The sequence below is a fragment of the Phyllobates terribilis genome, unplaced genomic scaffold (assembly GCF_046119375.1).
Source record: "Phyllobates terribilis strain yellow unplaced genomic scaffold, ASM4611937v1 Scaffold_9__5_contigs__length_417890890, whole genome shotgun sequence".
NCBI classification, from domain to species: domain Eukaryota; kingdom Metazoa; phylum Chordata; class Amphibia; order Anura; family Dendrobatidae; genus Phyllobates; species Phyllobates terribilis.
Genome location: NW_027362769.1, coordinates 37577737 through 37602108, shown reverse-complemented (window position 1 = coordinate 37602108; position 24372 = coordinate 37577737). Strand labels below are relative to the sequence as shown.

General features: G+C 39.0%; 1 protein-coding gene across 3 annotated transcripts in view; it reads left to right on the top strand.

Moving 5' to 3' along the window:
- The window catches only part of PARD3B (par-3 family cell polarity regulator beta), a 2083049-nt gene extending 2059364 nt beyond the window's left edge, over nt 1–23685 (top strand). For 2 of the 3 annotated variants that reach the window (XM_073646398.1, XM_073646401.1), the window contains one exon: nt 22677–23684. In XM_073646398.1, coding sequence (XP_073502499.1) covers nt 22677–23001 — 325 coding nt within the window. In that variant the 3' untranslated portion in view covers nt 23002–23684. Of the gene's footprint in view, nt 1–22676 lie in introns of all 3 variants that reach the window. The other variant, XM_073646400.1, reaches the window with a different exon arrangement.
- Nucleotides 23686–24372: the final 687 nt, after the last annotated feature.

The following is a 24372-nucleotide window of genomic DNA, read 5'->3' as shown; positions in this document are numbered from 1 at the left end:
AGATTCTCCATTCACCATGAGACCACCCTATCTGCACCAGATAGAAGTCATAGACAGTGTGCTGTGACCAGTGGTACCATTGTAGTGGGTAGTCTGGAAAGTGGCAGCACTTATGCTGCTCCCTGTGGATTAATTAAAAAGCTGCCTGTGATTGGAATGCCACTGGTTTATGTAAACATTTAAAAAAGAGAATTGGTGAGCATAAGAGCTTACAGTTTAAGTACAAGTATTTTAAACAGGGCTCTCAGGTTTCCATCACATTGGCATATAAGAACGGTCCCTTTTTCTGCAGCCCTCTTAACTCTGGACTAATTGGATAAACACAGCATGGTATCTTGAAACTCTAGAAGGCAGCTTCACCAGTGTAAATAAAGAAAACACCTCTGTGTTTAGTTCACACATCATCAAATCTCTACAACCTGACGCCAACTATTTACACACGGAGTCCTACTATCCACAGATTTGAAGCAGCAGGTACAAGCCTCTTATCTGCATGGTCACACTGGAAGAGCAATTACTGCGCGAGGGGGGGCGAACGGAAGCAATCAGGAAACTGATGTCCAAAATTCTGACTTCCAACTGCAACTATGTGCTGATTTTTTGCCATCCTGATTATATTTATGGCTGAATCAATAATTGTGAGTTATGCTCATACAGGTGCTTCTCACAAAATGAGAATATCATCAAAAAGTTAATGTATTTCAGTTCTTCAATACAAAAAGTGAAACTCATATTATATAGAGTCATTACAAACAAAGTGATCTATTTCAAGTGTTTATTTCTGTTAATGTTGATCATTGTGGTCTAAAGTGTTGTTTTCAGATGAAAGTAAATTTTGCATTTCATTTGGAAATCAAGGTCCCAGAGTCTGGAGGAAGAGTGGAGAGGCCACAATCCAAGCTGCTTGAGGTCTAGTGTGAAGTTTCCACAATCGGTGATGGTTTGGGGAGCCATGTCATCTGCTGGTGTAGGTCCACTGTGTTTTATCAAGACCAAAGTCAGCGCTGCCGTCTACCAGGAAATTTTAGAGCACTTCATGCTTCCCTCTGCTGACAAGCTTTTTGCAGATGGAAATTTCATTCTCCAGCAGGACTTGGCACCTGTCCACACTGCCAAAAGTACCAATACCTGGTTTAGAAACAACAGTATCACTGTGCTTGATTGGCAGCAAACTCGCCTGACCTTAACCCCATAGAGAATCTATGGGGTATTGTCAAGAGGAAGATGAGACACCAGACCCAACAATGCAGATGAGCTGAAGGCTGCTATCAAAGCAACCTGGGCTTCCATAACACCTCAGCAGTGCCACAGGCTGATCGCCTCTATGCCACGCCACATTGATGCAGTAATTGATGCAAAAAGAGCCCCGGCCAAGTATTGAGCGCATTTACTGAACATACATTTCAGTAGGACAATATTTCGGATTTTAAAATCATTTTTCAAGCTGTTGTTATAAAGTATTCTAATTTACTGAGATAATGACTTTTGTGTTTTCATTGGCTGTAAGCCATAATCATCAACATTAACAGAAATAAACACTTGAAATAGATCACTTTGTTTGTAATGACTCTATATAATATAGGAGTTTCACTTTTTGTATTGAAGAACTGAAATAAATTAACTTTTTGATGATATTCTAATTTTGTGAGAAGCACCTGTATATGAGCGTAACATAACATTTTTGATATTCACTATATATATGACTGACTCCGCACACCAATAGCCCTGTGCCTCTGTTCATGGAAAATATAATGTCAAAGAATTAGGATGAAAATATTTTTTTCCACATACTGATCATTCCTATCTGGCAGCTGTTGTTATTCCAGTTTACTGTACATGTTTTGATTTTATTTGTTTAAAAGTACATAATTTTACTGACAGGTATAGTTAAAAGAACCTGTCAGCAGGATTTTATAATATAAAGTAAAGACATGACTGTAATGGCGCTGTAATACTGATTACATTGATACCTTTTGTGAAGAAATCATCTTTGTTGTTGTTCTTCAATCACCATTTGAAGTTTTCTGCTGATTAGATTTCGGTGCACAGAGGCTGGGCTTTATTCGGGTCTTCTTCCTGTCTGTGGTTCCACAGCCCCTCCGACTGCCTCCGGTCTGTGAATGACTATTGCAATTTCAAACAGAAGCTGCAGGTCATTCACAGACCAGAGGCAATCGGAGGGGTAGGGAAATCACAGGCAGGGAGGAAAAGACCCAGAATAAAGCCCAGCCCCTGTGCACCAAAATCTAATCAGCAGAAAACTTCAAATGGTGATTGAAGAAGAACAACAAAGTGGATTTCTTCTCTAAAGGTATCAATGTAATCAGTATTACCGCGCCATCACAGCCATTTCTTTACGTTGTATTAAAAAACCCTGCTGACAGGTTCACTTTAAATAGTAATAGTGAAAATTTTATGAATGTAAGGCTCACTGTAATGTCTGTATACTCTTTTGCGTTCTCCCCTACCCAGGAGCTGTGGTATGATCAGACCGTGTTCCTGTATGGTCAGACACAGCCATTACACAGCACACAGCAGGGGCACATTTATAAGATTATCTCAGCACAGGAATATTTATTTAACACATCCAATTGTGGAACTTATCTTTAGTCCAAGATCTACTGATTAAAATGTAAAAGGGGAAAACCCCTTTTACTTTTTGATAAATATCTACACGTGGCTGGCATCTGTCATACTCATTTGTGTCTTGAAAAGGTGGCCAATGCCAATCTGCCTTTTTGGTTATCTGTTAATCTACAGCCAGTTTTAGATCTTATTTGGTTTGAAAGGTTTAGTATGCTGAATTAACAAATTTCCAGTGTGCAGTCTTTCCCTTTCCTGGAGGAAACAAAAGAAAAGTGTATGATTTCAACAGTGTCTAATACAAAATGTCATTATGTAAAATGGTGCACGGTGTATTGTATTGTATGGGCTGTGAAATAGCATCTTTATCTAGCTAATGCCATCATTGTTGTTTAGTAGTTTATTCTTTGTTGATGTGATCATTATACATGTTTGCAGTAGGTTAATCCGTCCGGGTATTCCGCAGTCTACCTTTGCTGTTAATTAGTGATACTGGGTTAGGGCCTAATAATTTTCACAACAGCTTGCCACCCTTTCTCACCACACACAGTCTGACTTAATAGATCCACAAAACCCTTTGTTTCGGAGGGAAACTCTCACTTTTTTTTTTCTTTGATCTAATCCTTCCCACAGAAGCACACCTTTGTTGTATTCACATAATAACGTGTTAGATCCTCTTATCAGCAGCATCAATTGCTTTCTCTGCCTCATCGTATTTGCATACAAAGTGAGCAAGACATAGAATGTTGTCTTTACAATCTCCTTGTTTGCATTCTCAATGGGACATTCTCTATATATCTTTTTTTCTCTATTGAACAAGGCATTCCACATCAAGACTACTCACTTTGTATATTGCTTCATAAGTCATGAATATTATTTGGTTGCGTTTGATTTTTTTTTCTTTGTTAATATGTAATACATTATAGAGTTTTCTAAAATCCATATGTTGAAAAGTATTAAATTAATGGTATCAATTGCCAAAGTTTGCAATCAAGAGGTTGAACAACTGTCTAACATATTATATTTTGAGTATGTAATGTATATAGTTGGTGTGCATGAGCCCAGACATCTGGTGAGCTGTAGTGAAGGTCAGAAGCCACTAATTATAATCAGCACTAAAAAAAACTTAGCAAAAAAAGCTATGTTAGTAACAGAACCTTATGCCTTCGATTTATTCTTGTCTTTTTGTTCGTTCCCTTCAAATTAATTACATGAAATTGTTTAATTCACTTTGGTAATTTGATATAGGTAGAAATTCTATATATTAATTAAAATATCAAAATATAAATTGCTAACTGGCAGTAGCTACCTTAAACCTTGCTCATGGAAACCCTAAATGATTATGTTAAAATTAGGATTCAACCAAGTCTACATGTGTGATCATTAGTGGGAAAATACACTGCCAAATGCCTTATCTTTTCTAAGAACAAATAATTGGGCACGTTAAAATACAATATGCCTTAAAGGGAATTTGTCAGCAGGATTTCACACTAAAACTCTTTCAAAGACAAGCCCAGCAATACCATTACATGGCCAGTCTGTTTCTAGGTTATTGAGAAATCAGCATTTTAATTGATATCCAAATGAGGTTGAAAAACTATTTTTTAATCTGAAGCCTTTGTCACTCCAGCTCTATTCCCAGCCCAGTGCCACCTCCTCCTGCTTGATTGATGGCTTCTTTGCTTGAAGCAACACAGCATAGAAGCTGTCAGTCAAGAAGGAGAAGGCATCAATAGGCATGGACTAGAGCTGGAGTGACAGAGGCTTCAGATCTACAAATAGTTCTTCAGTCTCATTTGCATATGAATTCAAATACTGATTTCTCAGTAATGGAGGAACAGACTGGCCTAGTAAAGGTATTGCTGGTATTGTCTTTGAAAGAGCTACATGCGCAAATAAATAGTTTGGGGTGTGAAATCCTTCTGACAGATTCCCTTTGAGATACATTTACACTACACAATTATTGTCAATGGGCTTTTCAATGAATTCTTGTTTCTCAATAATTGTACAGTTGAAAAATGCTGTCAATCACAAAAAACCCTATCGACATTGGTAGTGCATCGCTCAGTATAATCAGGACGTGCTGCCAAGGACAATGTTATTGTATGGCTACAGAGTAATCATATTAACAATCATTCTGTGCACATGGAAGTGCAGTCAGCCCTTTTTGCCAATTGTCTGTCATTAACACAGTGTTCCCCAACTCTAGTCCTCAAGGCCCTCCAACAGCTCATGTTTTCAGGATTTACTTTGTACTGCACAGATACTAGAGAAATCCTAAAGATATGATCAGCTGCTAGGCTTTGGGAAACACTGGTTTAATGGCCGTAGCTCGGTCAGTGCAAATGCACCCTAACCTTCTTTTAAATATCCTGATATTCTAGGCATAAGAGTGCTTAGAATATCTGCAATACAACAATACAGTTTGACCAACAAAGTTACGGTCAATTAAAATAAGTAAACTATCCTGCTGTTGGTGAAAATAGGTTGTTCTCAGATAACAGTTATTGCTCATGGTTTGGGGTAATTACACTAGTTTACTACCATTACAAGTTGTTTCAATTATTTCCGTTGTAACAATGATTTGTATGTGTAAAAAGTTGCTTGATACTTTGAGAAATGTCAGTCTGTTTTATAGCTTTACTACTGTAACCTGTTTACTGCCTCAAGCTGGAAACTATATCCTTCTAAACTTATACACAGAGCTACAAGTGTCAGTCTCCTTGTCAACTGGAAGCCTTCAAGTGTTGATGTACATTTCTAACTCTTTAGATAAGTGAAACATGTTACTTACTACTACACATGAAGGGAGAAGTCAGAGCTTCTACTTTTGTGTTTGGATACGTGAGTAGTGCTTCTGATTATATGTACACTTCTGCACTGCCCAAATGTGGAGCTCCGTCTATGGTTTGGACAAAATTATACCATGCTGTGTTTGGTCTGCTTTACTATATGAGCCATGGGTGAACACACACAGAAGAGTTTCCCTGTGCATGAATAATAATTAAAAATAATTTTATTTGTATAGCACCAAAATATTCTGCAGCACTTTACAATTAAGTAGGGACATGTAAAGACAATAAAGATATCATGAAGTAACACAGTATTCAACAGTTGCAGCAGGAGTGTGGACCCGACTCGCAAGCTTACAATTTATAGTGAAATAGGGGGACAGAATAGGTAAAAAAGGGCTTGCTTGTCATGAAAGGTCCAGCCATCACTGTCTAAGTACTGTTATCAAGTGCTATTGGATGCATAGAGGAAACATATGAATAGGAGGGACCAGATTCTGAGCAAAATTTAGAAAAGGAGAACAATGAAGAGTTAGATTAGTGAAGAAAGGTGATAGGCCTGTCTAAGAGATGTGTTGTTAGAGCATGTTTAAAATATGTGGGGGCTAGGTTTTAATTTGATTGTCTGGGGTAGTGCATTCCAGAAAACTAGTGCAGCAAAAAAGAAGTCTTGGAGATGTAAGTAGGAGGTTTCGATTATGGAGGATGTTAGTCTTAGATTAGTTGCAGAATGGAGAGGACAAGTAGGGTGAAAGGCAGAGATGAGGGAGGAGATGTATTGTGGTGTAGAACTATGGATAACTATATGAGTGAGAGAGATAAGTTTTTATTATACTCTGAAACAGATGCATAACCAGTGCAATGACTGGCACAGGGTGGAGGTATTGGTGTAGCAGCTGGACTGAAATACGAACAGTATATGGGCCTTTTGCAATCCAATAGCTTATCTGATCTGGCCCTGATTTTAGCCTAAAGCCCCCGTCACAATAAGCGAGATCGCTAGCGAGATTTGTGACGCAACAGCGACCTCAGTAGCGATCTCGCTACGTTTGACACTTAGCAGCGACCAAGCCCCTGCTGTGAGATTGCTGGTCGTGTCAGAATGGTCTGGACATTTCCTTGATCGTTGAGGCCCCGCTGGGTAGCATGCATCGGTGTGTTTGACATCTTACCAACGACCTTGTTGACGACTCAGACACAGAAACACATAGGTGTGCATCTTTATACAGATTGTTATGGGTCGCCGTATCGTTGCTGCGTCGTTGGGAAGATCTGACTGTTTGACATCTCACCAGCGACCACATAGCGACGCAGCAATGATCCCTGACAGGTCGTATCGTTATCGGGATCGCTGTAGCATCGCTTAGTGTGACGGGGCCTTTAGTGATACACTTATGTTTGAATTATACAGGAATATTTTTGCGGTATACATAGTATGTGATGAGATAAAATGGATAGTCACACTGAATCATAAAATGCTGGGTGAAGCACAGCTAAAATAGGGTTTGGTTTTTGCTCAACTAAAGATTATTGCTGGAAATGAGCATAGGGCACGTTGAACTTCAGAGGTGTCTGGCAACAGTTTTTCCCTTTTCCCTATTTAGAAGACATGCATGCTTAACTAAGCCCTATGATGTGTGTGATTGGTTAGAATTGTTGTCAGCCAAACATTTGTTTGAAAGCTATTTATGGTATGTGAACATTTTTAGTAAGAGTAGAGGAACAAACATGACTTAGGCTGTGTGCCCACGTAGCGTTTTACAAGCGTTTTTGATGCGGAATTTCCGCAGCGGAAACGCTTGTAAAACGCTTGGTAACCCGCACCCCATGATCCCCAATGGGTTTCCGCAACTTCTATGCACATGCTGCGGATTTTTCCGCAGCGTTTATACCGCGTTCAAAAATCCGCAGCATGTCATTTAATTTTGCGTTTCCGCAAGCGGAATTGCCTTTGTTCAATGCATAAAAAACGCAAGGCAATTCCGCATGTGGAAAACGCGTGATAAACGCGCGAAAAAAGCGCGATAAACGCGTGCGGAATTCCGCATGCGTTTTTCCGGGAGAGGACTTGCATTTATGCAGCAGAAATTTTCTGCTTCATAAATGCAACATGGGCACATAGCCTAAAATGGGTGACATGTAAAGCTGGAATTCCTCTACAGTGACTTAAGACAATGCTGGTGACTTCTCCATGTGACAACAGCTGATTGGTATTAGCACATAATTAAGGGACACAAAAGGGTTTGTCTCCTTGAGATAAGCCAGGACATGCCTGGCGAGACAGCGCTCTCATACAGAACACAGGAGTGCTTGGCCAAACGACTGCTGCTGTATATGGGAGAGCCGGCCGAGATGGCTGCCGACCAAACCATCGTTCAGTCGACAGCCTAATGTGTATGGCAGGCTTTACAGCTTAGGTTTTGTGGATGCATTATATCATACTGCTAGAGATTTGTGCTATTGATGTATGTAGATCACGGAGAATTGCCGAGACAGGAATATGAAATTTCTGCGATTGATTCCTAATTTACATAATTATATTTGGAAATTTAGAATTTGAATATCCAATCACTAACTTTGCTGATATTACAGAAACTCTATACGGCGTACATTTACACATATACAGTTACATGTAAATTGCATTACACTTGTCTGCGTCTTACTTTAATTACATTCACATTTCTCATTAGAGAGGACCAATCAGACACAATTACATACTTGTCTGTGATTGGCACTTGTTTTTCTTGTAGAGACAAACTAATCCGACACTTAAAAAGACATTCATTCACAACATGACAGTGAGACCTATTCATAATCCCTCCTTTTTTTCTTTATAAATATGTAGGTCAGGATTTACACTGGGTAATCAGGAACAGTAATATACTAATGTCATGCATCTTGGATATTATTTTCATCAGTTTCATGTTTGTTTCAACGCCCTTTGGTTTAGCAAAAGCAAACATACAGCACCATCTTAATGAGTTTAGCAGAATAACACATTAAACCCCGTTCTATTCATTACACAAAATTGTACCACTCTTTAGGTTTCAGTTAGATGTATGTTGGGTGGGGAGTATCCATCGGTTATTCCTCATCTCTTTCCCTGCACTTCTATAGCAATAAAAGCAGGGAAAGAATTTCCAGAGACGTGATGAGTGGAATGACTGAATAGAGGGTAGGTGTGAGTGTAAAGATACCAGTTGTCCTGCAGCTTATGCCATTTAGGAACCATTTTTGTATGTTGCAGGCAGCTTTTGTCTCTTCCTTCAACACTTCGCCTGGACTGTCTCACCGAGGACTATGAGTGCTTGTCTTATTCAGCTCTGCATTCATCCAAAATCATTCCCAGAGGGTAAACTGGATTTCCAGACGGAACGCAGCCTGCTCTCCCTTCTGTACCTCATTTTACTTTAGACAGGAAACATTTGCACTAAGTGATTCCAATGGGACAATTACAAAATCATTTAAGCCAGATAATGTGTGTCCTTGAATGTGCTTTTGAATCTCAGAAAAGGTGCCTCTCCTTGGCCAGGTGGAACCATGTGAAAGAGATAGCGACTGTGCGGTGATAATCACAAACACATGACCCCTCGTATGAAAAGTAGTTATATTCCCGTAACAGCATCAGGTTTATATTAAAGATGACTTTTCACCAAATTTTTCATGTTGAACTGTACTAATGATGTAATAGGCGCTGCAGAGTTTTTTATTTAATATCTCTGTTGCTGAGGTAAGTGACCAAATTATTGGAACACTTAAACAGATAATATGTTTTAAATCCAGAGAGATTTCACTTGGGGCGTGTACTTGTGCCTCTTTCTGATGCTGACCAATCATAAACAAGCAACAACACACTGCGTTAAGAAAAACATGTCCCACCTACCCCCACCATAGTATTGACGATCAGTCTGGTCTCCTCAAAGCAGAGTGATGGCGTGTGCTGGAGTTCAGCAGTGCTGAGTGTGATTAATGGATTGCCAAAGATGAGAACTGAAAGCCATCTCATTACAAACACTTCTAGTAGCTCTACTATAATAGTTCTGCCAGTTCTGCCAATCGTAAGCAGGCTTCCACATACATGGGGAAAAGATCATGCCTACACTATAGCTTATAACAGCCTCTGTGTGAGACATAATCACACAGTTTGTTCTACCTCACTGTACCGTGATTACATGTGCTGGAGCATAGAAGAGCTGAGTGTGATTAACAACTTTCATCACCAGCAGTCAGTGTGAGGCAGAACAGCACTTGCTTTGGCAGTGGTAATGTGTATTTATTCCTGCCAATAAAACTAATTTGAATTTGAGAGTAGAGAAATGTTTGTAGTGAGACTCAATTTCCAAAGTACTGCTTCTCCCCTCACACTGACTGCTGGAGATGAGAGCTGAAAGCTGTAAATTAATCACACTCAGGTCTACTGTGCTCCAGCACATCTTCACACTGCAGTGAGGAGAGAAGACTGTCAGTGCTATTGAGGTGCCTTGTTCGTTTTTACCCCAGTGTGTTGTTACCTGCTTATAATTTATCAGTGTGAGAAATGGGAAGAAGTAACCCCCCCCCCCCTAGTGAATTGAACTCTCTCTTGTACTTAAAAAAAAAGGTAACTGTTTAGATGCCAAATACTTTGTCCGATAAAACACAGGACAGGCTAAATTAAAAAACAAAGTGAAAAAAAACAACACATTTTATTCTGTTATAAAACACTTATTACAACATGAACATTTTGGTAAAAGGTCCTATTTAACTCTCCGAATATGCAGTTATTTCTCCTATGATAAGAACACTATTTTTCAAATCTTAGTATAGCGGTGATACTGCTTGGTTATTATTCCTATTTGTGAACATGGAGCATAAACCAATATTATTGTATTTTGTTAAAGGCCATCTAATTCCCTTCTCTGGCTGGTAACAGTCCCCCTCTGTTGCAATGTATTATTCAAGAAGACAATATTGCCCTATGAAATTTAAAATGACCTTTAAAAAAAAGTAAGCAATATCAAAGTGATGACCAACTCTTCAACTTCCTGATCCTCTTTTAGAATTTGGATTTAGTTGTCATAGTAACAAAAAAATACAGCGCTGATACACATTTTCTAGGGGAGGTGCAATATGTATGGCTTACTGACTGTCATAACATAGGCAAAGTAAATAGAGAACATATAAAGGAGTCTCGGCATAGTCATTATTTGGCTAAATAGTGAAGAGATATTTGACCTAGGTGTCATGTAGACCTTTATTCTATTAATATTGGTTCTGAAAATATAAAATGCAATGAAAATTTGTTTACAAACCTGAAAACTGTGAAGGAAGTCTAAGCGGAAAAGCTGGAGAAAATTCACTTGGATCCTAATTAGAATTTAGTGAGGGCAATAAAACACAATCCAATGCTTTGGTTGTCTCCACATTATGTTGAGTGATTTATGGAATTTTTTAGCAGAGTGAAAACCCAATGTCCAGATGTTACATATTATTGAATAATAGAAAAATATGATTTTTTTACCATCGCAAAATCAATTTTTGTTATTTGATTTTGATGTGTTTTTTCCCTATTGACATCAGTATAGAGAAATTATACCACAATATAGCACATTCATCAACAACATTTTTTTCTTTTTACTACAAACATACAGAGGAGGAAGCACACTGGCTGTAAAATAAATTAAATATGTTATGAAAAATTACATTGTCCCAATCTAAGCTATATCTGTATGAAATAAATACAGTGTAATTCCATGAAGATTATGTTTACTAAGATTGCTATCAGTACAGGACAAAAAAAACAACTAGCATAGTCCTGTATGAAGTGACCGTTTACTTCTTTAACCCTTGGCCTAAACAAATTTAATCTTACCATTAATCTAGGTTAATCATTCATTTAGCCTAAGTCTATATATGACCATGAAAAACACACAAAAGCAGCCATTGTGGCTGCTGCTATGGAGTCAATTATGACTTCTTTGACGATTTCATTAGTTTGAAAGTGCAGTAAATGAAATGCATTATCCTCCATGTTAATTCAATAATTCCGAGCAGAGCAATAGCGGACCGGCAGTCATCAAGGCTATTCCAATGAAGATCTCCATCTGGATAAATACATCTTGTCATTTTGTTTCAAGTTTTATTTTAGTTCAATCCTCGTGTCAAAATTAAAAATGTAACTATACTCTGGCAAAGGTAAACTCCGAATACCTGGAGCTCTCCTTGTGTGTGATCCTGCTGCTATCTGGTTCCCTGTGTCCTCCTTAAGCAAACGGCCACCACAATCTCAGACTCCAGGATGCAGTGCGTTCTTCATAAGTCTGAGGTCTGCGACACAGTGGGGTGTAACTACAATAGGTGCAGGGGTTGCAATCGCACCCAGGCCCTGGAGCCTAAGGGCCTGAAAAAAAGTTCCTTTGGCCTATATGAAATGACCAATGGTGTTAAAGACTTACAATAATTGGGGTCCCCATTGGAGCTTTTGCATTGGGGCCAATGAGCTTCAACTTACGCCACTGATGAGACACATCGCTCCACCCTGCATGCTACAGAACAGTCCATCCTCTTTTTGTTTTCCATGGTCCAACGGAGGGTGTTAGTGGGCATTTATTTGATTTCAATGGACTCTGTGCATAGGGAGTATGACATTGTGGTAGGCATTTTGTGAAGATGCAGAGGACCAGAGTCTCTGAAAGGACATCCAGTATCTAAGGCTAGCTACAGACTGTGTTCACCTATAGCTTCCATTTGGGAAGCTGCCTGAGTGAACCAATTCATTACAATGAGACAATCTGAGCTTAAAGGGGTATTCCCATCTTAAAGATCCTATCCCAATATGTAGTAGGTGTAATAATATTAGCAAATACCTCCAATTAGAAATTTAGCACAGTTCTTCAGATTCTCTATGTCTCTTACCCCATGTTCAGGGCATTGCAGTAGCTTAAGTATCCATGGTTATGACCACTCATGTAGTGACAGTTAGCTCTTAGTGCTCAAACCTATGGATACCTAAACTACTGCAATGCCCTGCACATGGGGTAAGCTATATAGCAAAGGAGAGCAGAAAGCTGCAAAGATGGAGGCAACAAAGGTACAAAATACTGATGAGACAATCGCTCACAACCTACCAATTCATGGAGGGGGGTGATTGCTTAGTATTAAAATTGCACACATATAAGGCTTGTATAGGGCGCTGGTCACACATGTAGCACACAACTCAAGACATAGAAAAAAAAATAGGCTTACTGCCTATTAGTGTCACCAATACTATTAGATTAGGTGGGCTGCCCAGTACTGTACCCCCATGGGCTTAGCTGCACCCTGAATATTTTTTTTTTAATATATATATGAGTTATTGGTTGATATTTTGGCCAAAATATGCACGCTCGCAACCCGCGTCAAGGGCCCTCATACTTGAGAGTTTCTACACTAAATTGAAAGCAAAGCCACAAAAAGAAGAATTATAATTCCCCCAGAAATTTAAGAATTAACACAGCAAAAATAACCAGGAAACATGATTCTCCAGGTCAGTACATTTACAGTGATAAACTTGTAATTTTTTTTCATTTACGTAGTGAAAAAAAGTTAAAATATTTCTAAATTTGGTTTGTGTTGCGATAAACCTGTCACTTTAGTTTTCATCAATGTAGCTCAATGTAGCTCTGTGAGGGATTGTTTTTTGCATGCCAAACTGATATTTTTATTGGTACCATTTTTGGATACATAGAATGTTTTTATTGCATTTTTTGGGGAAGGTGCAGGGACTGAAAATCAGCAATCCTAAGTGCCCACGATGCAGAAATGCTGCAGATTTTTTCCGCATCTCCCTGGCAGGAAAACGCATGCGGATTTTACATGTGTTTTTCCTGCCAGGTAGAAGCGTTTGTCAAGCGTCTTTGCATGCATTTCTGCATGTGGGTTATCAAGCACTTTTCCGAGCGATTTTAGCATCACTTGGAAAGTGCTTGACAACTTGGTCACACTATATAAATCCATGCAACCGGCATGGATTTATATAGTGTGACCAAGTTAATAGTTAAAAGAAAAGAATAAGAATGGTAAAAAAAACAAAAAAAAACCCATTATACTCACCTTCTGATGGCCGCCGATCTTTTCTCCGCAGCGCCCGGTCTCTTGTACGGCTCGCGATGGTGTGAAAGGACCTTTCATGATGTCATTTAGTTATGTAACTGGTCAGGCGACCACCGACGTCAGCGGTCGCGTGACCTGTCTCATGACTAAATGACGTCATGGAAGGTCCTTTTAGACCATCGCGAGCCATCGGGGAGCCAGGACGCATCATACAGGAGACCGGGGTACATCGGAAGGTGAGTATAATGTTTATTTTTTATTTTAAATTTTTTTTTTAGCAGGTTCTATGGTACCCGGGTCTGGATGAGAGTCTCCTCTTCTCCAGACCCGGGTACCATCCGCACATTGAATCACTTAATATTCGTATGTGCACATGTAGTCATGCGGATATTAAGCGATTCAATGCAAGTCAATGGCGGCAATAACGCTGCGTGTCCGCAAAATGAATGGACATGTTGCGTATTTTTCCTCAATGATAATTTTTCCGCAGCATGTGCACAGCACATGCGGATTATCATTGGGGACCATGGGTCACGTATTACCAAGCGTTTTTCAAGCGTTTTCGCTGTGGAAATTCCGCGGCAAAAACGTTTGAAAAAAGTAGGCATGCAGCCTAACTTTTTTTTTAATATGAAATATGTTTGTTTTATTTCTTTACTCTTACACTGGAAAAAATTGGGGTCAAACTTTTTTTTATGTTTTTTTTAAAAGTATAGATATTTTTTACTTTATTTTTTAGTTCCTTTAGTGGACTTGAACCTGAAATGTACAGTACACAGGGAAAATCATGGTCTCCATGAAGCTCAGTCTGCGTTGTGCAGCAATAAGGAGGTAAAATACACCTGAAACATGTGCCACCCAGATTGCTTGCCTAAATGCTGAGGTCTGATTGCTGCTGTCTTTTAAAAAATCTGGTCTTTTTAAAGATTATTTTTGATAATTGTTGGCTTCTGAACCTATACGTTCACTTTCTTCTATCTTTTTTCACGATTGTAGCTTTTTATATTTATTAGGATAGTTTTTTTTTAGGGACATAAGGGACACCGAAGTTGAGCAGGGCGCCAGGTAGCACAAATTAGGGTGCCAAACTCCGCTGTCAGGAAGGGAGAAAAACAGGGACAAAATAGGGACAGGATTAGCCCTTATTCTCTCCTGGCTGGTGTGTTACCTGACTCTGATACTCCGTAATGATGTATTTAATTGTTGTTCTTGTGTGGATTGTTTAGTCATTTTTAGATAATTTATTAAAAGTTAAATTTTATGTGTCTAATTTCTCTTTGTTTTTTTATGCCTCTGCCGTATCGTAAGAGTGAAGTAACACTGAAGCTAACAGTGACCTTACGAGACAGCAGAGCTTACAAACTATATTAGAAAAACTACAAGAAAGATTACTATTTATTTACTTTCTGAAGGGTATTTGCTCATTGTTTTTATCTAGCATTTGTCTGTTAACAACCACAGAATGAGTGTGCACTTACACATTGCACTCATATCAACAGGTATGCCGTGCCATTTCTTTGGTTTTGCTTAAGTTCCTTGTACCCACCTACTCTTTTGGGCTGTGCATCTTAACTATATATTTTTTCCGCAAGCAGGTGTAAAACAGTCAAGTCTGAGTCCTGCACTGCTACCCTCTATTTTGAGGTCTTCTGGCACATGGCTAGGTGAGATACTAGAGTTAGGAACCATCCTGATTGGGCACACCTTGTTGCGATCGGATGGATTTTGCTCTCTTTTGATCAAAATAGTGTAGCCTATGTTATTTACGTGTACTACTTCTATTTATTTATTTACTTATTGCATGGTGTGACGGCAGTGGGTTTGGACCCACAGCGGAATGGGCCTGGCTTACCCTGGAGTGGTGTGACTAAGTGACTACCAGGTTCTCAATAGAGCCTCCGGTGGTAAGGATAGGCTTGGCCCCAGGTAGTCACTAGGTGCCACTCCAGGGCAGTCCCCGGACCTGCAGCAGGTGACCCACAGGTCAAAGCAGTAATGCAGAGCACAGAATGGAGCACAGGAGAGCAAATACAGAAGTGTAGTCAGACGATTCAAGGTCAGGGCAGGCAGCACGGGTTCACAATACAAAGCCGGGGTCAGGAGCAGAGAGGCCAGACAGAATGGGTAAACGAGTTGCGTCGGTAACAGGGGTAACAAGATAAAATAGCATTTAAACTGATTTCTGGAGACAAACAGGAACCTAAATTCAGGCAAGAAATAGAGAGAGGAGCTACCTAATATATCCCCTGCTGGCAGGGAATAGGTTTAGGGAATCCAAACCCTGCAGGACACAGCAGGGTTGAATTCCTGCAGGATCTGGCCACACCTCCTTATAGTCAGGTGGAGACAGCAGGAAGATGCAGCAGAGCTGGGAGTTCAGCATTAGGTAACTCAGCATGGAGGCCTGACAGGAAGAGGGGAAGATGGCGAACGTAGTGAGTAGCACGGTGCTGAGAATGTGTGCGAGTTACCGCCGTGACACAGGGTATTTGCCGATTGTTTCTATCTTTGGTTTTGTATTTATTGGAAAAAAATTGTTTGATTTTGCAAGCATTTTGTAATTTTCCCATTTAAAGGGAATCTCTCGCCCCCTGGGACATTTTTAAGCTATTAATATTTACACAGGTGATAGAATTGTTCAGATAGTCCTACCTGTATGCCTCATAGCTGCAGTCTTGTTGTTGAGAAATCTTCTTTTAATCCTTTATGTTAATGAGTTCTTCGAGGTTCTGGGGCGTGCGGTGCCTACTACTGAAGTCGCAGTGACTCGCCGCCTCCTGCACAGAAGAACAATGAAGTCAATGCCCATAGAAGTGCGGAAAAGGTAAGTATAATTGCGCTATTGCAGGGCGCAGGTGTGAGATTCCGGGGCCACCAGTACACATCACAGGGCACTGTGACGCTGATGGGAGGGGGGTGGTACACAAATGAACACCGGAGGCAGGAATTTTCTTGCAGTCACCACAGGCCCCAGAGCCTGGAAGAACTCATTAACATAAATGATTAAAAGATGATTTCTCAACAGGACCGCAGCTGTGAGGCATACAGGTAGGACTATCTGAACAATTCTATCACCTGTATAAATATTAATAGCTTAAAAATGTCCCAGGAGGTAAGAGATAAGGAGACCAAATAACCCCTTTAATGGCTAACTAAAAATCTTATGATAAACAGCAGTTAGCCAATAAAATGTATCAACTATGATAATGTATGTAAAGCGCTGTGGAATATGTTGTCGCTATATAAAAATAAAGATTATTATTATTAACTACTGAGGACTCTCAATCCTTTATCTACTGGCTAACACAGTACAGAGATACTTCTTACTTTTATATTAGCCTCTGCTTGGAGGGGTCCATAAGGTAGGCATCCACAACTCCTGCTTATAAGCTGACATGCTTCCTGAGCAAATGTTATCTGCTACGTCACCCGCTCTTATGTATATTTATTGGCATTTTCAAGCAATAGATTTGCCAAATACCAGCTGTCAATAATTTCCTTACATCTGTCTTATTGTTAGATGAAAAAGCTAGGAGTTATGGAGGATTTTATGTCAGGTGATAGAAAACTCATGTCAGATGATTGGTGTGAAGCTTTCTTCATAGCTTTGTGAAGTAAAAATCTCTGCATCATTGCAGTCAATGTCCAGACAGAGGAAATGCTGAACATTCTTAATGTTCATTTTACAACCAGAACATCATCTTCTTGCCAAGATTTCATAGCCTATAAACTGAAATGTATTTTATTATTGTGTGCTAAATGAGAGACATCTGGACGGGAAGAATATAGACTAATGTATTAATTTTGTGTTTTGTCTAGTTGTTTTCCAGTAAGCTTGCAGCGTTTTACATATCCTCTCCACTTTATAAAGTGTAGCTTTAATTGTGTACATGGTGTATGTCAATGGAGTATTTAACACCTGGTAGTGACATAATGCAGTGAATGGCCCTGTGCAAAATGACCTCCAACGAGCGTTCCAACATTTCAGTTTTATGCGTATTACATGTCAAGTCCTTTGAGACAGCCCTGTAGTTTCTGGGCTTCTCATCCACAATGTAAACTCTAAGGAAGGGCTCTATAAAGTCTACAAACACGGTGGTGTCCTGTAGCTTATTATGCTTGCATAACCTGCTGCCCATGGTGGAAAAGTCACTCACCCGTCTTTTTTCCTATTAAACATTTTCATTCATTTGACAATACCTGGAATGGTTTTTGGTGCTGTGTTATATTATCTTCACATTTTACACATTTTTCACTTACTTGATGTTCTGTGGCTGTGAGAACATTTATATCTCCAGAACTCATGTATTAGTCTTCCCTCCATACTGCCAGATTTTGTAATTCCTGTAACATTGGCAGAATCCCTGTGGTCACTGTAAATTGGCAATCCATAGCTGTGCATTACTTTGAGAGGAAAACTTTTTACTCTAATAAATGTTTCCCATAAGGCATCTAGAATTTATTTAGTACAATAAATTATACCATGATGAATATTTTCTCAAATGATCACTCTGGATAAATTTAAACAAATGTGCATTAGTTAGTGGACCATTTAGCCTATATAGAGGCCAATATCGGTACTAATAAATTGTAATTCCAAATATCAACATAATCCTACAAAAAAGGAGACTATTTGAAAGTTAAATATCATCTTTATTGTTTCAAAAAGAACATTATAAAAAAACTAAAAAAGTACAAGGGATAAGTTTAGTAGGAAAACGATCTTGTATAGCTGGGTTACATGATTATACAATATGGTTATATATAAAAAATGCAAGTACTTTTGCAAAAATCAAAGAGTTTAGCACAAAATAGCATTAGTAAATGTAAGTTTCAAGTGAAAACAGACAAAAGATTGGAGTCAAAACAAATGTTGATGTAAGCTTGTATATAAAAATACTATTTGGAAGAGGTAGTATAGCTCCGAAGAAGCTAATGCGAAACGTGAATTAGGGGTGTCCTCTTTGTACAGCACAAGTGAACCCCGGTAATAATACTTTTGAACCTGACACTTAATGCTATGGCTATTGTTACTCTCTTATTGTACACCTGAGAATTATGTTGTGCCATTTACATCCATTCCAAGGGGATTTCATCTGCTATTGTTATTAAATCATGTGGTTGTTACTTTGAAGCACATGCACTTTATAATTTCATGGTTCTGTATGTTGGGGCCATTAACCCCTTAGTGACCACCAATATGTCTTTTTACTGACCTGCGATATGAGAGGCTAGACACAGCACACACTGAGAATAGCAACACAAGTTGATAATAGTAAGAAGACAAAATTAAATGCGCGTCGGGGCTGCATTGTTGGACCGTTTTACCCAGGTAATTAACCAGATCTTCTGCCTGCCCTGTGTTTAGGTTCCCTCCTTTATATCTACATCACTACACAACCACTTGGCTTTAACGTTGTACACTCTCTTCACTCCCACCTCCCTCCTTTTCCTCTCTCTCTTCCTTTCCCCACCTCCCCGATTCCGTCCCCCTCCCCCTCACCTTATCCTCCCATTCCCTGGGAGGGCATTGTTTATATTTTACTTTATCCATCCCACAGGGAGCCTTTGGCACAATGTCAGTGTTAATTCACTTTAATTCTATCTAATGACAGTATACCCCAGGCTTTCAATCCTCATATATGATAAGAGTGTGATTTACTGTATAATTTATATATACATATGCAATTTTCACCTTGGGATATACTGTCTGTACGTGGTAGTATTTTAATCCATTTATATGTGACACAATATGAGGTATTTCAAGTTCCACTGCTGTCCTTTTCTGTCATTGCGGTCCTCTCTATTGCTTTTTCTAATTTTTTGTATTAATGTTTGCAATATTTTAGCGCGGACATGATTGTTCATGTAGTGCCATTTTAACCAATTTTTCTAATAAAGGTTTTTTAAGTTTCCTAAACTGTCAGCTCATTTACAAATGGACCCATCATTCGGTGGTTCTCCTTGTCAGATATGAGAGTCTAGCATACCCTGACAGGTGACTGTAGCTGTCACCTGTACACTATAGCTAACAACTTGCTGCATCAGCCACAATCTGTTGACACCGGCCATTGCCGTTTAACCCCTTAGATGCTGCTGTCAATAGTGACTACAGAATCTAAACAGTTAACAGAGTGTGGGGGCTCCCTCTTTAACCACATTGGCACCCTGATATCTTGATTGTGTGTTCCTGATATTTGCCATGGCAGGTAATGGTCAAATAACGGCCTTATAGTCTGCCAGCTATAACGACCTGTTCAGAAGTTATCAAAATTTAGGTGGTAAAAATAAACTTTTTCATTCCTGTCATGCCACTTTCCATTACTTCCTAGAGAGCACCTGATGGGTTAATGAACTACCTGAAAGCAATTTTAAGTATGTTGAGGGGTGCGGTTTTTAAAATAGTATCACTTTTGTGTGGTTTCCAATATATAGGACGCCCAAAGTCACTTCTAAACTGAACAGGTCCCTAAAAAATGAGTTTTGTAAATTTCCTTGAAAAAAATAAAAAAATGCTGCTACATTTTTAAACCTTCTAAAATGCTAACAAAATAAAACAACACTTTACAAATGGTGCTGATGTGAGGCAGACATGAGGGAAATGATAATTATTAACCCCTTAAGGACCCTGGGATTTTCCATTTTTTGCATTTTCGCTTTTTGCTCCCATTGTTCCCAGAGCCATAGCGTTTTTATTTTTCCGTCAATATGGCCATGTGAGGGCTTATTTTTTGCGGGACGAGTTGTACTTTTGAACGCCCTCAGTGGTTTTACTATATCATGTATGGAAAAACGGGAAAAAAAATCCAAGTGTGGTGAAATTGCAAAAAAGTGAAATACTACAGATGTTTTTTTTTTTTTAATTTTTTTACCACGTTCACTGAATGCTAAAACTGACCTGCCATTATTATTCTCCAGGTCATTATGAGTTCATAGATACCAAACATGTATAGGTTCTTTTTTATTTAAGTGGTGAAAAACTTTGCTAAAAATAAAAAAAAAAAGGCGCAATTTTCCAAGACCTGTAGCGTCTCCATTTTTCGGGATCTGGGGCTGGGTGAGGGCTCATTTTTTGCGCGCCAAGCTGAAGTTTTTATTGATAGCATTTTGGGGTAGATCCGATGTTTTGATCGCCCATTATTGCATTTTATTGCAATGTTGCGGTGACAAAAAAACGTAATTCTGGCTTTTAGTATTTTTTCTCGTTACACCGTTTACCAATCGGCATACAAAATATGTGTATGTGGGCTTTTTTTATTATTTTATTTTGAATGGGGCGAAAGGGGGGTGATTTAAACTTTTATATTTTTTACATTTTTAAATATTTTTAAAAACATTTTTTTTACACTTTTTGCTTGCTTCTATAGTCTCCATAGGAGACTAGAAGCAGCAACTGTCTGATCGCCTCTGCTACATAGAGGTGATGAGCAGATCACCTCTATGTAGCAGAAATGCTCCTGTGCTATGAGCGCCGACCACTAGGTGGCGCTCATAGCGATCAGTACATGACAACCACTGGGGTCTGCTGCAGACCCAGGGTTGTCATGCCTACCCATCAGTGACCTGTGATCACGTGATAAGTCACCGATGGGCGGGATAAGTGACGCGCTTCCGGCGCGGCGCTGTTAAATGCCGCTGTCAGAGATTGACAGCGGCATTTAACTTTGTAACAGCCACGGGTGGATCGCGATTCCACCCGCGGCTGTTGCGGGCACATGTCAGCTGTAAGAATCAGCTGACATGTGCCCGGTTCAGTTTGGGCTCAGCACCGGAACCCGCACTGAACAGGGGGTGACAGCCTGGTGCATACTATTACGCCCCAGGCTGTAAAGGGTTTAATGTTTTTGTGTGGAAGGACTATCTGAATTAAAGGAATTACTATATAAAGTCATAAAGTGACACTGGTGAGATTTAAAAAAATTGGTCTGGTCACTAAGGTGTTAAACTTTTCAAATTAATAAAAATGGTCTATACTTTCTCTTTCAAATTGTATTTTTACATACAAGCTTACATCAACATTTGGTTTGACACCAATCTTTTATTGTCTGTTTTCTGTTGAAAACTACATTTACTTATGCCATTTAGTGCTAAACTCTTTGTATTTTTGCAAAAGCACTCAGACTTTTTTATACAACCATATTGTATGATCATGTAACCACTGCACTATACCCAACTGTACAATGCAACTGTTTCCTGCTACACGTACCCATTTTACTTTTTAAGATCTTTATCATGTTCTTTTTGAATCAATAAAGATGATATTTAATTTTCAAATAATCTCCCTCTTTTTAGACCAGCAGAGACATGTAGGCTAGTTTTACACTCCTTTTTCAGGAGTCTTTGCTGTCTCCATAAGAGGCTTCCATATAAAACCTGGAAGGAGGTGAAACCCTGAAGGAGTCATTAAGTGTAATCAGGCTCAATGTATAACTTTACCTTGTTTGTGAGGTGTCCATCTTTAATGCCAGGCACAAAACCGCAGTAGAGTATGCTCTAAAAGATGGAAACTGCCTCCGAAGTGCAAAGTTGTTGAATTTGCACTCCATTTGCCTAATTTTACTCACTGGCTCCATCGGGGTTTCATCTGAATCTAATTTATCTGGGCTTCAGGTGGAAGCCCCTGACGGAGATGGCAAATTTTAGTTCTGGTGTCGACAACAGTCCGATGACCCATTACATGGTTCCTGTTTGTGGGAGTCATGTAATATTTGGAATGAAACCCATAAATACATCAAAAGATGTTTCATGGTGTTCTTGGATACTACAGTAATGAGGCTGACCTCAATTTTCACCCCAGCAAAACAAATAATGATCCTTCTTTGTGTGGACTTACTGGGTAAAATGTCATATTTTGTAAATATTATATATATTATAATACAAAAAATGACAAGATCCAAGAACACCATGAAACATCTTTTGATGTATTTATGGGTTTCATTCCAAATATTACATGGCTCCCACAAACAGGAACCATGTAACGGGTCATCAGACTGTTGTCTTTACAAGAACTACACAATATTACATAGATTCAACCCCCTAACAATTAGTTCATCATGTGCTGTATTACTGAATAATGAATAGGATTTTCATAAAGGAAAACATAATATGAAAAAACAGTAATTGTCCTATTGTTTAGTATTTCCTTCCTTAGCTATGCTATGATTGTAAGCTCTTATATGATACAATACGTATTAACTATCTTAAGGGTAATATTTTTCTATTGCTTTTCAGACCTGGACCTGTGGTACCTGTGGAGTATATGACTAGTCCACGAGCATTGTACAGAGATAGAGAGCCACCATACTACTATGATGTGGCATCTCCAAACACCAAAGGTACCTATCCCAGATCCCAGACCCATCAAGAAGACAGCTATCGGTTCCCTCCATATCATCCACCAACAACCAAGGGTCCTCTACGACAAGATGTGCCACCTTCTCCACCACAACCACATAGATTACCAGGTTACGGTACTGGAGGAAGGTCAGGGCAGGATCGGACCCAGTACAGAACCCAAGATCCAAGACAGAAAAACCCCATGACTGCAGCTGTATAGACTGAAACTGCAAATCAATGTATCTGAAGGAAAAAACATTACTTGCCTGTGACATGTATGAATATAACCAATATTCTGCTGCTGAATATTCAAATTCCAAAACAATTGAATGGTACGAGAGGTGTTCCCACAGCCTTCTGTAAAGCAATAACTATTCCAGAAGTGCATTAAGTCTACATGTTTTTATGAATATAGATTATAACCACATGCACTGTACAGTTCTCAGCATTTTAATTTCCTGAGTATGAAGGAATTTTAGGTATTTGTTTTACATTTGGTTGTGTGGCATCCACAGGTGGTCATAACATCCATATTGAAGTATCAATTCTGGAATGGAAAATAACTGAAAAATTACTAACATGACTGTCTGGTGATACAAGAAAAAGCATGTTTGCCTTATATATCCTACATACCTGATCCCAGGCTGCAACAATATAAGAAAAAAATCTATTTTTTACATTTGCTTTCTAACTTTTTCTATTTTTATACGGTACTTAATTTTATGTATAACCCTTTCGCTGTCTTCTCCAGAACAAATATGTCTGAATTTTGTAGGTTGTAATGTCCATAATAAGTCATTGTTATTTCAGTATATTTCTCTTATTTGTATAGTTTCTGTACTTTTCTGCTTATTATTTTACAATAAAGCCCAACAGACCACTAGTATCTTACAATGTGTACCAGGCAATAGTAGGCTACCTCTGGGATGCAGCACAACTTTTCTGCTCCAAGCGGATTTTTATTTTACGATGATCACTTTATATGGATAAATAAATGTTGATTTTAAACAATAGATTTGGTTATCTACTTTAGCTCTTCCATTTATAAAGTATAATGCTGGATTGATTCCCCTCGCCGATGCATACACAGCACTTGAAAATATTAGTAAATCTGCCTAGTAAATTTATAACCATAAGAAGTGCAGTTAAATGTATATATACAGTGGGGAAAAAAAGTATTTAGTCAGCCACCAATTGTGCAAGTTCTCCTACTTAAAAAGATGAGAGAGGCCTGTAATTGACATCATTGGTAGACCTCAACTATGAGAGACAAAATGAGAACACAAATCCTGGAAATCACAGTCTGATTAGGGAAGACATTTTTTTAAAATTTTGGTGGAAAATAAGTATTTGGTCAATTACAAAAGTTCATCTCAATACTTTGTTATATATCCTTTATTGGCAATGACAGAGGTCAAACGTTTTCTGTAAGTCTTCACAAGGTTGGCACGCACTGTTGCTGGTATGTTGGCCCATTCCTCCATGCAGATCTCCTCTAGAGCAGTGATGTTTTGGGGCTGTCGCTGGGCTACATGGACTTTCAACTGCCTCCAAAGGTTTTCTATAGGGTTTAGATCTGGAGTCTGGCTAG